General features: G+C 40.1%; 1 protein-coding gene across 4 annotated transcripts in view; it reads right to left on the reverse strand.

Annotated features, from left to right (window-relative positions):
• Positions 1-18,217, reverse strand: part of xpo1b (exportin 1 (CRM1 homolog, yeast) b) — a 55,760-nt gene that overhangs the window by 2,422 nt on the left and 35,121 nt on the right. For 3 of the 4 annotated variants that reach the window (XM_062058822.1, XM_062058823.1, XM_062058825.1), the window contains exons 13-24: positions 14,884-15,022; positions 10,589-10,770; positions 10,319-10,475; positions 10,074-10,237; positions 9,867-10,001; positions 7,706-7,898; positions 6,366-6,472; positions 5,810-6,004; positions 940-1,108; positions 724-858; positions 493-652; positions 328-424 (exon numbers count right to left, since the gene is read on the reverse strand). In XM_062058822.1, the coding sequence (XP_061914806.1) occupies positions 328-424; positions 493-652; positions 724-858; positions 940-1,108; positions 5,810-6,004; positions 6,366-6,472; positions 7,706-7,898; positions 9,867-10,001; positions 10,074-10,237; positions 10,319-10,475; positions 10,589-10,770; positions 14,884-15,022 (1,833 nt within the window). The remainder of the gene's footprint in view (positions 1-327; positions 425-492; positions 653-723; positions 859-939; positions 1,109-5,809; positions 6,005-6,365; positions 6,473-7,705; positions 7,899-9,866; positions 10,002-10,073; positions 10,238-10,318; positions 10,476-10,588; positions 10,771-14,883; positions 15,023-18,217) is intronic. The other variant, XM_062058824.1, reaches the window with a different exon arrangement.

The following is an 18,217-nucleotide window of genomic DNA, read 5'->3' on the forward strand; positions in this document are numbered from 1 at the left end:
ATATATATATATATATATATATATATATATATATATATATATATATATATATATATATATATATATATATATATACACACACACACACACACACACCGGTATATATATATATATATGTGTGTGTGTGTGTGTGTGTGTATATACACATTTATATATATATATATATATATATATATATATATATATATACACATATATATATATATATATATATATATATATATATATATATATATATATATATATATATATATATATACACACAGTATAAGACATTGAGCGGTTTGAGGGTAAATCTTGAAAACAACAACTCCCAAGAGGTCTCACCTTAATCTGGACGAGAAAGTCCCGAAGGTGCTCCTTGAAGGCAGGAATGTCCTGGTTTAGGCTGAACAAGCCGGTCACAAACACCTTAACTTGAGCGCTGCAAAGAAGACAGGTGAGGTTAGACGGACTGTTAATGAGCACAGCAGGGGTGGTCTGTGGTCTTACTCCTGCAGGTGAGGGAAGGCAGTCTTCAGCAAGTTGGCCACATACTCCTGAATGAACACCTGGTTGTTGGCAGGGGAGGCGGGGTTTAGTGCTGTGGTGATCTTGCCCTCCTCCACCAAGTTAAACATGTAGGCCAGGATGGAAGCGTGCATGGTGAGACCTGAAGGACAAGCAAGGAAGTGGTCGGTGTGTTGGCGTTCTGTCTGGTTCTCACCATGTGTGCAAACTCACCTGCGGTGTGAGACGTGTCAGTGACCACAGAGAAGATGTGCTGCAGGATGTCGCAGAAATACGTTTGGTAGAAGCTCTGAGCTGCTGCTTCCTCCTGGGCCACGTTCTGCAGCATCGTGTAGAGAATCTGCAGACCTGATGGCACAAACAACAAGAGATTCAGGGTGGACTGGCCCGTAAGCACATGCAGAAGGATGAAGGAATTGAGGTCCTCACCAGTGTCGGCAACATTCCTCATGGTGTGCTTGAAGGCCCAAATGATGGAGTCCAGCACCAGTTTGAATTGTGCGGGGGGGATGGCGAGGAATGCAGGGAAGCAGTGTGAGTTGACAGCTTGCAGTAGATAGAAGAAGTGGGTTCTATGCTCAGGATACTCCTCAAAGTTCTGATGACACAATGAGAAAATGGTCACAGTACTTCTCAATAATGCAAAATTTCATTTGAATGAGTATTAATGGAGAACTGTACTGTCTTTTTCACACGAGGATTCTGATTTACTGTATTTGTCTTCCTTAAACAAAGACATTGCTCACTCTTTGTGCGTGTTCACACAACCACTTCCAGCAAACAGACAATTTAATTGTAAGGCGATGTACAAACAGGTGAATACTTGCTCACAGTGACCATTGCTTCAAACACAACGGGACGCAAACAGTCATACCTGTTCTGGTTCCCTTTCACATTGGCTATTATTCTCCCATGTGCTTAAGAGAAAAAAACTGTGCAATTGTGCGGATTCTGGCTGCGCAGCATCCTCCTCCTCAACTTAACTCTGTCACCTCACTTCATCCAAGATGTGCATTTGGTTCTATGATCATTGAACTGTGCGACTATTTCATAGAAAATACATTTACAAACCCTGGGACAAATGATGGAACCACCAGACTTGGAAGATGTTCCTTTAGTTATTTAATTGTGTATGAAAAAGCAAATACACATGACACAAAACAATAGTCATTTCAAACGGCAACTTTTTGGCTTTAATAAACACTACATTAAATCAACAATAGAAATTGTGGTAGTCAGTAACAGTTTCATTTTTGGATCAAGCAAAGTGAAAATATGTAATCACTCAATTTTGGACCTAACGAGTGACAAAAAGTACTCTTCCTCAAGCTTGTTCTAACTTTCTCTGATTGACAGATCAGTTTTGCAGGTTGGAGTCTTGTCATGGACCATTTTCTTCAATTTCCACCACAGATTTTCAATTGGGTTTAAAATCCGAAATCACAATTGACCTTATGTATCTTTCTTCAAAGAACGCTTTTACAGTTTTTGCTCTATGACAAAATGGATTATCATCTTCAAAAATGATGTCATCTTCCCCAAAAATCCTTTCGATTGATGGAATAAGAACATTGTCCAACTTGTCAATGTAAACTTGTACATGTATTGATGGTGTAATGACAAGGATCTCCCCAGTGCCTTTACCTGACATGCACCCCCATATCATCACTGACTCTGGAATTGTGCATGTTTTCTTCTGGCAGTCGTCTTCATAAATCTCATTGGAACATTACCAAACAAAAGTTCCAGGATCATCATCGCCTTGCCTGATCTATTGACCACGATTGCTTTTCCTTAGCCCATTCAGAACCTTGTTTTTTTCTGTTTAGATGTTAATGAGGGCTTTCTTTTAGCCTTTCTGTATTTAAATACCTTTTCCTTTAGGTGGTTTCTTCTCGTTCGGTCACAGATGGTGACTCCAGTTTTTGTCTATTTGTTCTTCATTGGTTTTTCTGTGAATTTTCTTTTTTGAGACATATTGCTTTAAGTTTTCTGCCTTTACACTTTGATGTGTTCCTTAGTAAGTTTTCTTTAAGTCTACCAGTATGCTTGCCTTCTACAACCTTCCTATGTTGTTTGCACTTGTTCCGGATTTTTAGACACAGCTGACTGTGAACAATCAACAACTTCTGCAACATTAGATCGGTTGGTCGTGAGTTCAAACCCCAGCCAAGTCATACCAAAGACTATAAAAATGGGACTCATTACCTCCCTGCTTGGCACTCAGCATCAAGGGTTGGAATTGGGGGTTAAATCACCAAAATGATTCCCGGGCACGGCCAACCCTGCTGCTCACTGCTCCCCTCACCTCCCAGGGGGTGAGGGTGATGGGTCAAATGCAGAGGATAATCTCACCACACCTAGTGTGTGTGTGTGTGTGTGACAATCATTGGTACTTCAACTTCATGAAAATGTAATCCTCTATTCTGGTTCACTTGACATCTCTTGTGTTGGAGCCATGATTCATGACAATCCACCTGCTGCAACAGCTCTCCAATGTGTGAACACTTATTTTTAACTGCAGACTATTTAACAGATTTAATTTGATGCAGGTGTTAGCTTTGGAAATAAAAATTTACAGGGTGACTATAATTTTTTCCTGAGAATTGAGTGATTCAATTTTTTTTCCCACTCCGCTCGATCTAAAAATGAAACCTACTGATTACGACAATTTATTTTCTGGATTTATTTAGTGATCGTTAGAGCCAAAAAGTTGCCATTTAAAACGACAATTGTATTTTTTTCTACAAAATTAAACAAGTGAATGAATATCTTCCAAGACTGCTGATTGCATTATTTTTACCATGGGTTGTATAATGAAGAGTCTATCAATTATTTCTATTTTTTTTTTTACAGTTAATGTCAAACTGTTAGCTGTCACTCTCCGACTTGATTCAAATTAGGAGCGTCTAAGACTGCCTCCACACTCCCATCAAAAATGCTGAATGGCTCGTTCTTAACTTGGAACATTTCACTCAACACAGACTTAACGTCATCAAAGCTCACCTTTAAGCAAGCGTCACCAGCATTTTGGAACCAGAATGAGGTAATAGAAGAAAGATAAAATATAATATATCTACCTGTGGCAGCATAAGAGAAATGTATTTAGGAGGTTTATGTAGCACGGAAAAAAACCACGTACACATAATGTGTCTGTATGGGGCGGCGACGTTGGGTTTAGGGTGGGAGGTGGGGGACCCCTTAGGAGTCTTGTGTATGGGGGCCCAAAATTTGGTGCTACGCCTCTGGTTATTAGTATCAACATTTTAGCTTTTTCTTTTTACATTATGCCTTTTAGTCAAATGTTCCCCTTTTTTGGTGTATTTTATTTCTACAATTTGCCACGTGACAAAAAAAACTAGCGATGATACGCAAATGGCTCCTGCTCTTAATCAGGGATGAGTATGCGCCATGAGATCAACTCTGAGTAACGACAACCCTAATCAACCATTCAGCTACCATGAATTGATTAACGTGGACCCCGACTTAAACAAGTTGAAAAACTTATTCGGGTGTTACCATTTAGTGGTCAATTGTACGGAATATGTACTGTACTGTGCAATCTACTAATAAAAGTCTCAATCAATCAAAAAAGCTTGTTAGCTTCCTTTGCGCTAACAGTGATAATTAAAGAGAGAAGCAGAGTGTTATTGCACCTGAAACTAAATCAATGCGTTTTTGGAATTAATCCGAGAAATCGGAGGAGGAGGTTTTTGCAAAGGTGTGCTGTATGTTTTCTGAACAAATCGTAAACACACAGGAAAAACACACAAGCCAACCAATCAAAGCCTTTATGGTCCGCGTTGCCACAGCTTAAAAGGGAAACTGCACTTTTTTGGAATGTTGCCTGTCGTTCACAATCTTTATTAAGGGCTAATAAACTCAAAAACTCCTTTGTCCCACACGCCATCAGACTGTACAACTCCCTCTGGGGGCCAGGGGAGTACTAGGATGACAGGGGATGCAAAACAATAACATATACCCTCATTATTTACTTTTTAAATTCGATCTCAATTCTGTACACTGCTGCTAGAATTTTAATTTTCCTGAGGGAACTCTCCTGAAGGAATCAATAAAGTACTATCCATCTATCTATCTAGCTACCTAAAGACATGACAATGGATATATTTTTTATGCATTCTAACTCATCAAAAGTCCGCTTACAGTGGAGTCAATGGAAGGACCTCTTTTCTGCCCATAAAACCCAATAAAAAGACATCCAAAAATCACCAACAATACTTTGACATTTTGTGACATGAATATTAACCAAGTATTAGTGATATTGTTATTATAATCGCTAACGCAGACAAACTATTTATAGCGGGGGCGTGATCACAAGCGTGTGTGCCTATGCTTACATCATTAAGTGGTAAGCTGCTTCCTCGCTTTCTTTGCTCGTGAAAGTTTATTGTAGATCATAAATCATGCCTCTCAACCGATAGTAGAAGGACGAAGATGAAATCCGACAAGCTGTTACACTTTGACAGCCAATTTAGACCCGGTAATCGCAAGAACGACACAAAAAGACCCTTGGTTCATCCCCCCTTTTCTTCACGAGGATTAAGAGTCATTTTTCCCCCAAAACGGGAATATAACAAGATTCTCTCAGTTAGTAACAGCAGATATTGCACAGTAAGTGATGTTTTATTATGTTTGTTGGCTCTCATGAAGTCTGCAGTGAGCAGTAATCAGTGATGTAGTGGGAAAAAAAGCGAACATTGTGATGAGTTTTTTAAATTAATGCGCCGCGTATGCTTAAAATTATCAAAATACGTAAATATCGAATGTTATTATAAATGTTCCTGTTACTACATTACATATGTACTTGTATACATAGCATATCTATAAAACCTTCATGGAGGTGTTTGGTTGTTTTTAAGGGCTTTCACAGGCAGAATAGAGCGACTCCCATAGGCTCCATTGTAAGCGGACTTTTGATCGTTTTTATTTAATGTTTAGAATACATAAAAAAAGAAAAACGTATGCGTTCTTGTCTTACATAAAAATTGTAAATGATAGGCAAAATTCCAAATAAAGTGCAGTTCTCCTTTAAGGCTTTTTTCTGGAGGTGTACGTCACGCTACGCAAGTCTGCAGGGAAGAGGAGTGAGTCCGTTGTGGTACCTCAACACAGGAGCATTGCCCGAGTTTCTGAGGCCAAACTCAAAACTGAAACTGGTGAAATGCAAGAAAATGCAACACGTATATTCAAGGGTGAAAATGTGTGCTGACTTCAGAGTACAAAAAATGCTGAAATATTGGTAAAATATATACATGATATATTAAGATTCCAGTCGTACCTTGTTGATCATGTTTAGAGTGCACTCGAAGACGGCGTCAAAGATTTGGGGTATCTCACTCGTGATGTGTCCCCCCAGCTTGTTGACGATAGTTGCCATGGTGCTGAGAACCTCAGGCTCCCGGGCAGCTGGGACATTCCGTTGATAGTCAATGAGGACGGCGTCCAACAGCGGGGGTACAAAGTTCTCACCCACCTGCCAGGGGACAAGAACGATCAGTAAAATTAACACAACAATATATTAAACTAGGCAGAAACAAGTCCAGAGGTTACAAGGTGTAAAAAAAAATATCTAATTTTAGGCATGTTAATTAATAGATGAAATTAATAAAATCCAACAACATTTAATTTAATACATTTATTACAGTCAAAATTAACTTTTCCACAATTTCCTCACAGTGACACATCTGCCTGCATCTGGCTGACAGAAGCTTTCGAACCCTTCAGATGTCAAAAATTCAGTGAGCAGGACACACTGAATCAAATATGGACGTTTTTATACGACGGTATTGAGATTCCTTGCCGTTGTCTTTATGGATTTCCAGATAATTTCTCACCATCTGTGGATCGTTGGATCTGCTGACCCAGCCTGAGATCAGTTTCAAGGTCTCTCGTTTCACAGTCCTCATGCTCCTGATCAGAGGCTGCTTGGTCACCATCTCTCCTGCGACACAGAGAGAGAGAGTAAAAGTTTACACACAAGGGAAAATAAATAGTGGCCTAGTTGAGTTTTTGGTAGCTAAATCCCCATCATGGACTACTGACCACTGAAGAAAGATTAAAGTTAATTTATACATGCTTATAATAATGCAAGATAAATCCAATGTCCTACTACAGGTATTGCTTTAATCAGAACATTGCTGCTCTAAACCTACAGGTAAGTGTTATGTCCTAATGTGCAGTGGATATGTCATGAAGCAGTAAAGGATTTCAATAATTACAATCGAATGCAATTGTAATTAGTTTTACTCTTGACAGTTAACATGTTCAGGACAGTGCCTTAATATTTCTGAAGGTCAGATTTTTAAAATTCATTCTCACTGCTGGCAGTATACACTACCGTTCAAAAGTTTGGGGTCACCCAAACAATTTTGTGGAATAGCCTTCATTTTTAAGAACAAGAATAGACTGTCGAGTTTCAGATGAAAGTTCTCTTTTTCTGGCCATTTTGAGCGTTTAATTGACCCCACAAATGTGATGCTCCAGAAACTCAATCTGCTCAAAGGAAGGTCAGTTTTGTAGCTTCTGTAACAAGCTAAACTGTTTTCAGATGTGTGAACATGATTGCACAAGGGTTTTCTAATCATCAATTAGCCTTCTGAGCCAATGAGCAAACACATTGTACCATTAGAACACTGGAGTGATAGTTGCTGAAAATGGGCCTCTATACACCTATGTAGATATTGCACCAAAAACCAGACATTTGCAGCTAGAATAGTCATTTACCACATTAGCAATGTATAGAGTGTATTTCTTTAAAGTTAAGACTAGTTTAAAGTGCTTTTCCTTCAAAAATAAGGACATTTCAACGTGACCCCAAACTTTTGAACGGTAGTGTATATTCTTTAGAGATTGAATTGTGCACAAAATAAAAGTGTGATTATTAAATGTAGTCTGAAAATGTCCTAATACATGTTTTTATTGATCTATGATTCATGTTTAAAACCACTGAAGAGCATGAGGAGATCGTGTCTCTTGTGTTGATCTAGCATTGGACCAAATGTCAAGATTACTTACTCAAAACTGGGAACTAACACTAACAAACGTTGATTGGTAATACAGTGTACTATTTTGTCAAATAAAAGTAGAAAAAATAACTTAGATAGTATGGCGGTTCCGGGGGGACACACTCACTAAATCTTTGTCTAATTACACGAACACCGTAATTCACACACACCTCCCATACCATTTGTCTGAATGGCAGCAGATATGTTCTCGCTGAGGCACTTGTACACATTGAGCATATCGAGGTAAATCCTTCCCAGTTGGATGACAAATGGATGTCCCACCGCCTTACAGGCTCTGACGTTTGTCTTTAGGATGCTGCCCAGTTGTTTCACTGTCTCTGGGTCCTTCAAAATGTCTACATTCTGAAAGTGGAGAAACGCAGCAAGAGGAATAGGATTCATTAATGCATATTTAACATGAGGTCAATACATTTGCTTTCTTTTATTTAGATACGTATCCCTATACTTTTTCAAAAAAAGATTTGTTGAGTGAAATCAAGGTCAGTCACATTTCCAGACATATCGAACGATTGTGCTCCAGACGCCATTCTACACAACAAAACAGATGAAAACTTGGAAAAGCATGGACGTATACAACTTAATTGTGTGTGGTTGGGTCAAGGAAATTGGTATCACGACTCCCGGATAAATTTGTATCGTTTTTGCTCGAGTAAGGATGCATTCCATGATTTAACTTCGCGTCTATAGCCATGTGTTTGTGGCTGTTGCACGCGCTGTTTACGAGAAGCGTGCTTTTCCCCGTCTTTATCAAAACATAACTATAGCTGTCAACATTGTGTATGTGCTGAAAGCTTTATCTATGATTTCTGCCTTTGGTAAAAGCTTAACTCTTTTAGGTTTTGCTCACATTTGCTTTCTATTTAGACACGTCAAGTTTGTGCTTTTCGAAACACTCGTAGCAAACATGCATTTAAGAAATACACATAATATCAAGATAATACTTAAATGGGAGTATAGTATCCATCCATCCATCCATCTTCTACCGCTTGTCCCTTTCTGGGTTGCGGGGGGTGCTGTAGCCTATCACAGCTGCACTCGGGCGGAGGGTGGGGTACACCCTGGACAAGTCGCCACATCAAACAATATAGTAAAGTATATCAAACAAACCTTTAACTAAGTTATCACAGCAAACGCATGATTTCGACTATGTTCCCTTGGACTGGAGCATGTGCTGCTTTTCTCGTCGTTTCCACAAATCTTTCACTTTTTAGTCAGTTTGGATATCCTCTCGAGGAACTGCGATTTGAACGACCCGGGTCGTACAGCCAAAAACAACACAAGTATAGGGCATTTTTTCTTCGAGAAAGGCTAAATGGCACAGAGTACCCATTGAAAACAGAGCTAGGTTGACCACCACCTGTATTCATTCGGACGTGAGCCGGACGTGACATCAGTAACATCCTAGCAATACTGCCACCCTTTGGGAATAGGATTTGGTATCGTTTGCATATCATCTGATACAAAAAAATCTGATGATATGTTTGCCTTATTTTGTGACATGCAAGTGTAACATCAATAATGATTTGAATACTTCAATAATATGAATAAAATGATAAGTAATACATTAAAAAATACGAAAAATAAAATCCACAAGAAAATATCATTTTCAAAACAATACAGAACACAGAATGTGCAAAAAAAAAAAGACGTGTTTGTGTTGTAATGTTTACAATTACACTGTCCTTAAATGCAGCTCACTTGCCATGACCGTGATTGGTGCATAATGAGGAAATGTTATAAATGGGTTATACTTGTATAGCGCTTTTCTACCTTCAAGGTACTCAAAGCGCTTTGACAGTATTTCCACATTCATCCATTCACACACACATTCACACACTGATGGCGGGAGCTGCCATGCAAGGCGCTAACCAGCAGCCATCAGGAGCAAGGGTGAAGTGTCTTGCCCAAGGACACAACGGACGTGACTAGGATGGTAGAAGGTGGGGATTGAACCCCAGTAACCAGCAACCCTCCGATTGCTGGCACGGCCACTCTACCAACTTCGCCACGCCGTCCCCCTGTTCTGTGTGCTATGGTTACAGCTAACCGCGTGTGTAGTTTTGGACTTGACCACTGCTGCTGGCATGTTAAGTTTAAAGAGAGTGTCAGACTCTGTGTGCTTCTGTCAGGATGCTGTATTACTGACAATATATTACTTGTACAATATCACCTTTAAGCATTTGCATTAATTTACCCTGAAATTAAGTAACTGCTTACTACCGTTTATGTCAGAATCGGTGACATTATGATACAGAGTTTTGGTATGCATTCCTATTTGGGATCCACTTGTCAAACGAGTATATATTTTACCTTGGTGGCCTGCTGGATGATACTGTCCCACACTTGATTAGGCAGCAACATGTACTTCTCTATCAGATGCTCCTGTACAGCTTGGTCTGTCTGTGCCCCAATCATATAACCTACCGCCTCATAGAACGTGTGCACCTGCACACAAACAAAACACATGGTGAGTGGTTGAACTTGATTGTATGACAACAGTCTCTCTGTATTGCTGACCTGCTGTGGCTGAAGGTCACAAATGATGGTATTGATGTTGTTCAGAATCTCATCAATGAAGGGCATCACTTCTCCCACCTGCACCTGGATGAAGTGACGCCGGCACTTCTGGGCGATCTTGATGAATGTATCACAAGCCATGTCTTGAACTCCATCATGAGTCTCTGAAAAACCATTGATTATGATCAGCCACAACATATATATTTTTACAAATACTAATAAATTGCACATTTTATCAACATTACCATGCATGAACTCAAATAGTTTGTTGACCACCGTTTTGAGGAACTTCCAGTGGGCTCTGAGAAAGCGAGGATACTGGCCTACAATGTACATGATGTTGGAGGCTATAATGGCCTTGTTGTCCTTTCCCCTCTTTTGCTCACAGAGACCCAGCAGATCCTGAAACCAAAACATGTATCACATGTGAGCAACACATTTTTCACAATTGTCTATTTTCAGTCACACTAGTTCAGTGAAAAGCATTGTTTGTGCACTGTTAAACTCTTTAATACCTTAATGACTGTGACCAGGAACCTCTTTTCATCCTCTTCATGCATCGCCCCACTGATGGAGCCAATGGCCCAACATAGTGTGTTGAGGTTTTTCCACGACCACTCTGTACCATTTACCTGGTTGTGAAGCTTCTCTGTCATTATGCGCTCTGTGTCTGCATAGTCCAAGTGAGTCAAGTACACTGCAGGGTGGCAGAGGAACATTTTTGATTAGCACTTGTTAACGCACTAATTTGGAACAAATAGGAAAGAAGTTTACAAGTAAGTAAATAGTAAGTATCTGAGTAGCTCAATCATAACATAATGACACTTTTACCATAAGAGACAAGTGGGATAGAAAACCTAAACAGAAATGGTGGAATAAGTAAATGGTAATAAATCCATTTTTGTCCTTTAAAATTTTACAGACAATACCCCATAAGGACAGTTTGAAAATATTGATGCAGCCACCACAATGCTACACTGCTGTAGGGATGGTATTGACCTGTTGATGAGCAGTGCCTGGTTTCCTCCAAACATGACGCCTAGTATTCACGCCAAAGAGTTCGATTTTGGCTCATCACAACAGAACATTTTGTTTCTCATGGTCTGAGAGTCTTTCAGGTGCATTTTGACAAACTTTTTTACTAAGAAATGGCTTCCATCTGGCTAATCTACCAGAAAGGCCTGGTTGGTGGATTGCTGCAGAGATGATTGTCTTTCTGGAAGGTTCTCCTTTTTCCATAGAGGAATGCTGTAGCTCTGACAGAGTGACTTCTTGGTCACCTCCCTGACTAGACTAATTTGATGAATGCAGCAATGTACAGAAACATCCTGGATACAAAAAAATTATGCTTCCCATCCAACCTGATGGAGCTTGAGAAGTGGTGCAAAGAGGAATGGGCAAAAAGGAATGGGCAAAACTGCCCAAAGAGAAGTGTGCCCAGCTTGTGGCATCGTATTCAAAAAGTGACGTCACGTCACGCTGAGCGTGTTTATTTATTAGTAGAATTAACTGAAGGCAGTGAGCCTTTAACGTCATTCACAATCTTTGTCTCTGTGGGCGGAGAACGACTCAGCGAGATTGCACACACAGGAAGCACGAACAGAAGAGAGCATCGCTACTCGCCAGTGAAAAGTTCCGTAAAGTAACAAAAATGAGGAGGAAAAAAATATAATTACAAAGCAAAATGTCTCGTTGTGGAAATATTTCAGCTTCAAACTGGATGGTCAATATGATCCTACAGACACGGACAATCAACCAAGAATGTCATGATCAAGTGTTGGCAAAAAACACAAGGACCATATCCAACTTGTTTTCTCACCTTGGGGAAAAAAAGCACCTCAAAATGTTCAATATTTAAGTTAAAGTTTTGCTTACAGAAATAAGAGTTAATTTCATTGTTTTTGTTTGTTTATTTATTTAGGATAAAGTTATTTACCTTCCACTAACATTACAAAAATAAACAATTTAACAGCAATGACAAATAAAGGTTTATATTATTATTTTGAGGGTGCATGGGAGTTTGCCCAACCAGTCTACATGTGTTTTGTGGACTTGGAGAAGGCATTCGACCGTGTCCCTCGGGAAGTCCTGTGGGGAGTGCTCAGAGAGTATGGGGTATCGGACTGTCTGATTGTGGCGGTCCGTTCCCTGTATGATCAGTGCCAAAGTTTGGTCCGTATTGCCGGCAGTAAGTCGGACACGTTTCCAGTGAGGGTTGGACTCCACCAAGGCTGCCCTTTGTCACAGATTCTGTTCATAACTTTTATGGACAGAATTTCTAGGCGCAGTCAAGGCGTTGAGGGGATCTGGTTTGGTGGCTGCAGGATTAGGTCTCTGCTTTTTGCAGATGATGTGGTCCTGATGGCTTCATCTGGCCAGGATCTTCAGGTCTCACTGGATCGGTTCACAGCTGAGTGTGAAGCGACTGGGATGAGAATCAGCACCTCCAAGTCCGAGTCAACCCGGAGTGCCATCTCCGGGTTGCGGAGGAGACCCTGCCCCAAGTGGAGGAGTTCAAGTACCTCGGAGTCTTGTTCACGAGTGAGGGAAGAGTGGATCGTGAGATCGACAGGCGGATCGGTGCGGCGTCTTCAGTAATGCGGACGCTGTATCGATCCGTTGTGGTGAAGAAGGAGCTGAGCTGGAAGGCAAAGCTCTCAATTTACCGGTCGATCTACGTTCCCATCCTCACCTATGGTCATGAGCTTTGGGTTATGACCGAAAGGACAAGATCACGGGTACAAGCGGCCGAAATGAGTTTCCTCCGCCGGGTGGCGGGGCTCTCCTTTAGAGATAGGGTGAGAAGCTCTGCCATCCGGGGGGAGCTCAAAGTAAAGCCGCTGCTCCTCCACATCGAGAGGAGCCAGATGAGGTGGTTCGGGCATCTGGTCAGGATGCCACCCGAACGCCTCCCTAGGGAGGTGTTTAGGGCACGTCCGACCGGTAGGAGGCCACGGGGAAGACCCAGGACACGTTGGGAAGACTATGTCTCCCGGCTGGCCTGGAAACGCCTCGGGATCCCCCGGGAAGAGCTGGACGAAGTGGCTGGGGAGAGGGAAGTCTGGGTTTCCCTGCTTAGGCTGCTGCCCCCGCGACCCGACCTCGGATAAGCGGAAGAAGATGGATGGATGGATGGATGATTTTAAATGGTTACTTACATTATTAATATGTATTATAATTACATTACATTATAAATACTTTTTATTAATTATTTCTTCAATTTAAGAGCATGATACAGACAAAAGCACTGAGTCTGTCTGCATGGAGCCAATTATTTTTTCAAAGTAAATTATTGCATATTGTGTGGCACCTTAAAGACAATAATATGTCGATTGACAGTCTAAAAGTAACATGTCTTATTTCACTCTTTATTTGTGCAGTTTTATGCATTTATATATATATATATACTGTGTACAGGTAAAAGCCAGTAAATTAGAATATTTTGAAAAACTTGATTTATTTCAGTAATTGCATTCAAAAGGTGTAACTTGTACATTATATTTATTCATTGCACACAGACTGATGCATTCAAATGTTTATTTCATTTAATTTTGATGATTTGAAGTGGCAACAAATGAAAATCCAAAATTCCGTGTGTCACAAAATTAGAATATTACTTAAGGCTAATACAAAAAAGGGATTTTTAGAAATGTTGGCCAACTGAAAAGTATGAAAATGAAAAATATGAGCATGTACAATACTCAATACTTGGTTGGAGCTCCTTTTGCCTCAATTACTGCGTTAATGCGGCGTGGCATGGAGTCGATGAGTTTCTGGCACTGCTCAGGTGTTATGAGAGCCCAGGTTGCTCTGATAGTGGCCTTCAACTCTTCTGCGTTTTTGGGTCTGGCATTCTGCATCTTCCTTTTCACAATACCCCACAGATTTTCTATGGGGCTAAGGTCAGGGGAGTTGGCGGGCCAATTTAGAACAGAAATACCATGGTCCGTAAACCAGGCACGGGTAGATTTTGCGCTGTGTGCAGGCGCCAAGTCCTGTTGGAACTTGAAATCTCCATCTCCATAGAGCAGGTCAGCAGCAGGAAGCATGAAGTGCTCTAAAACTTGCTGGTAGACGGCTGCGTTGACCCTGGATCTCAGGAAACAGAGTGGACCGACACCAGCAGATGACATGGCACCCCAAACCATCACTGATGGTGGAAACTTTACACTAGACTTCAGGCAACGTGGATCCTGTGCCTCTCCTGTCTTCCTCCAGACTCTGGGACCTCGATTTCCAAAGGAAATGCAAAATTTGCTTTCGTCAGAAAACATGACTTTGGACCACTCAGCAGCAGTCCAGCTCTTTTTTCCAGGGTCAACGCAGCCGTCTACCAGCAATATTCTAATTTTGTGACACACGGAATTTTGGATTTTCATTTGTTGCCACTTCAAATCATCAAAATTAAATGAAATAAACATTTGAATGCATCAGTCTGTGTGCAATGAATACATATAATGTACAAGTTACACCTTTTGAATGCAATTACTGAAATAAATCAAGTTTTTCAAAATATTCTAATATATATATATATATATATATATATATATATATATATATATATATATATATATATATATATATATATATATATATATATATATATATATATAAATCAATCGCAATTGCAATTTTGAAAAACAAAATCACAATTACTTTTTTTCTCAAAATCGTGCAGCCCTAATTCGGAGGGCATGAAAATGCATTATTAACTACAGTAAAAATATGTGATTGAAGCGGACATGAAAAGGCTACAAATTAAGTGGGTTGGTTTAGAAGGCAAAAGCAGATTTAAGATAAAGACACCCACCAAGTGTTTCCCTCATGTTCTTGTAGAGATTTATTGAATCGGTGTCCTTCATGAACTCTCTGACCACCTCCCCCTGGTCATTCTCCACCACCAGGACTTCCTCTGGTTTGGCCATCCGGCTTACCATCAGCAGACGCACCTGTTGAAAGAGATAAACATGTCAGCGCACACACACATGGAAGAGAAAAAGCTACTGCTCTTACACATGCACACAGGCATTTAGCACATTCTCAGTGGATGAATGTGAAGGGACATTGCCAACAGACTGCAGTATATTGGAAAGATATATCATTACTTTCTGAAAATGAACCCAAATAATTTCTAATATGAAATGTGCCATCCATCAACTCAGCAAGCAATTATAAATTAATTACAATAATGCATAAAAACTAGGTATGTGCCGATCGATCAGCCACCGATCATTTTCGTAAAAAAGTATGTAATCGGTCAATGCTGAATCATGTCTTTCAATGCCAATCACAAAATGCAGTCCCCTCTGGCTGATACTGTATTTTTTTGGGCCCCTGGCAGATAAGGCGACTAACAGCTAACTGTGTGCAGTGGTACCGCAATTTAAGAGTGCTTTAAGATAAGAGCCGTCTTCTGACTAATTGTTATACTTTAGGTTGCAAGCAAAAAGTTGAGTTACAAACATCCCTGCCACTAATTGACAAATCAAATGTCATAATAATTCCCATGGGATCTGACCAAAACATCTGGACTTTGCTATCAGCTTATATATATATATACCACAGGAAAAAAGAAAGTGAGCGTGAAGGAATGTGTTGAAAAAAAGATGTGGAGGATATTCATTGGAATTAAAGAAATCATAACTGAATGTCGCCTATTTGACGGAGTCATTTGAGTGTTTTACTGCTAGTCTGCACAATACTGTAGCCGAATGAGTCCATAACGGCAGTCAAGAATGTTAAAATCAACGGACATTTATTCATGAAAATATAGAAAAAGCTGCTAATGATGTGTTTGATAGAGACGCAGCTGGAAAGAGATACTGTAGAAGTCTACTCTCCAGACTAAATAAATGTTGTAGATTATTATTACATTACCTCATAAACTACTGTAGTTTTTAGTAGTACATTTAATTGTATTGTTTTTAAACACTATGTCTTATCTATAATGGGAGACGTTGATTGCATTATCACCAGAGGGCGAGGCTAAATTTGAGTAAATTAAAAAAAACAAGTGATTGGTCAAGTTTAATACATTTAGATGGAACCATGTCACAGCCGAAAGAAGAATTTTTTTTGAAAAATATATTTTCATTAACGTTTTATAGGAAATTATTTTATAGGAGGACTTTAAATGCAAAAACCAAAGGATATAAAGGGGTCATATGATTTTTTTCTACATTTAAAACACTTTGTTGTGGTCTTTATAACATGTAATGGTGGTTCTTTGGTGAAAACTTTGCATAGATTTTAATTTACAGGCCTATTTTCATGCCACTTTTTTTCTCTACCTTTTAAAAACAGCTCGTTGTGATAAGCTGCGTTGTTAGTTTAGTACCAATGATTGTCACACACACACTAGGTGTGGTGAAATTTGTCCTCTGCATTTGACCCCCCTTGCTCACCCCCTTGGAGGTGAGGGGAGCAGTGGGCAGCAGCGGTGCCGCGCCCGGGAATCATTTTAACCCCCAATTCCAACCCTTGATGCTGAGTGCCAAGCAGAGAGGTAATGGGTCCCATTTTTATAGTCTTTGGTATGACTCCGCCGGGGTTTGAACTGACAACCTACCGATCTCAGGGCGGACACTCTAACCACTAGGCCACTGACCACCACGCCCTCTACGCTCAGCGAGCATTCGCCCCCTCCCGTCAGCTTTCTTTTGTAGTTTTTTAGCTTTTCTTGCCTTTATTGTGCACAATGGACATCGGTGACCGCCACAAGCCATCTGTTTTGAGTGACTTTCACCACAACACAACACTTCAGATGATATAGCGAGATCAGCGTGGTTTGTTGTTGGCACCAAGGAAGGAGGCAAAGATGCGGGCGGACAAAAGCGAGGAAGGAAGCACTGACTGACGTGCATACCGGTCTGGAACTACAGAGTCTATTGAGTTCTATTGAGTCTAACTTTCTAATGCTAGATCCTGGTAGTATACATGTGTATATTGACATTAAAAGGCTTTTCTATTCTATATCATGTAAATAACGCTGCTCCACGGCTGCTTCGAGTTGTAAACACAGAGGCTCAAGGCTATAAGCCACACTACATCGCAAACGTAGTAACAGATTATATAACTTACTCATCCATTTCTAAACACAGAAGGCACCAATCCAATTATAGTTAGTTTTTAGGAAAATCATTATTTATTTTGCAGGAGGACAGTTATGCTGATGTCTTACAGTAGAAGGCTCAGCTAGCTACACAACAAATCGAGCTAACATTGTTAACGTACCATTCACACATTTCTAACTTACTGTTATTACTTACCGTTTCATTGTCTCCTCCATTTCCATTAATTGTTAGCACCGAAACGGCCATTAAAAGTAATTTTCGGAAATACATATTTCTGTGAAGGTTTGAGGGTGAAGCAGGACTCTTTGCACACACTCGGAGCGACATTGTCACAGTTGAAGGCACATTGCCACAAAACAAAAAAGTTAGCCAGGCACTTTTAACTTCCTCAGATGAGACTAGAGGTTTGAATAGTGTCCTGAGTTGGGTAGTACAACCAATAACAGCATTTTCTTTCTTCGAGTCGTATTTTGAGCATTTCATCATCTAAACTACAGATGCGCGGGCATAAGCTCAAAATGGCAGATGCGCGCAAGGCAGTTTGGGTTGATGTATACCAATTATAGATAATCTGCTGACGATGTTCCTAACTGGTGACATCACCAATTGTACACTCTCAAAATGGATTGTTTGGAGGAAGTAGATAGCCACTGTACAGTGCGAGCATTTTAGTTGCATTTGCGACTAAAAATAGGTTGTGCGAGTTTAGGGGGAAAAGTAACATACCACAATACAATACAGATTTTAACCCTATGATCGCATTTTGCTCCCAAAAATAAATCCATTCAAAGTTGATCAAACTACAGTCAAATTTTCACCTATCTGTATAGCATGTTTGAAATATAATTAAACCATAACCAAACGGACTGTGATTATGAAAGTGATTAAGGCAAAGGTGACAAATTACTCTCCTCCTCTTCCTCCATCATGCACAGAAGGGAGCGGAACGCCAGTTGCTCACAACACGGAATAAACAAAGTCTTAGTTGGAAGAACTTGTCAGTAAAAGACAACGTTTTTTTCACCACCCTAAAACTAGTAACTACGAGGGTTAGTTAGTGACTTAGCTTCA

The sequence above is a fragment of the Entelurus aequoreus genome, linkage group LG09, assembly GCF_033978785.1.
Source record: "Entelurus aequoreus isolate RoL-2023_Sb linkage group LG09, RoL_Eaeq_v1.1, whole genome shotgun sequence".
NCBI classification, from domain to species: Eukaryota; Metazoa; Chordata; class Actinopteri; order Syngnathiformes; family Syngnathidae; genus Entelurus; species Entelurus aequoreus.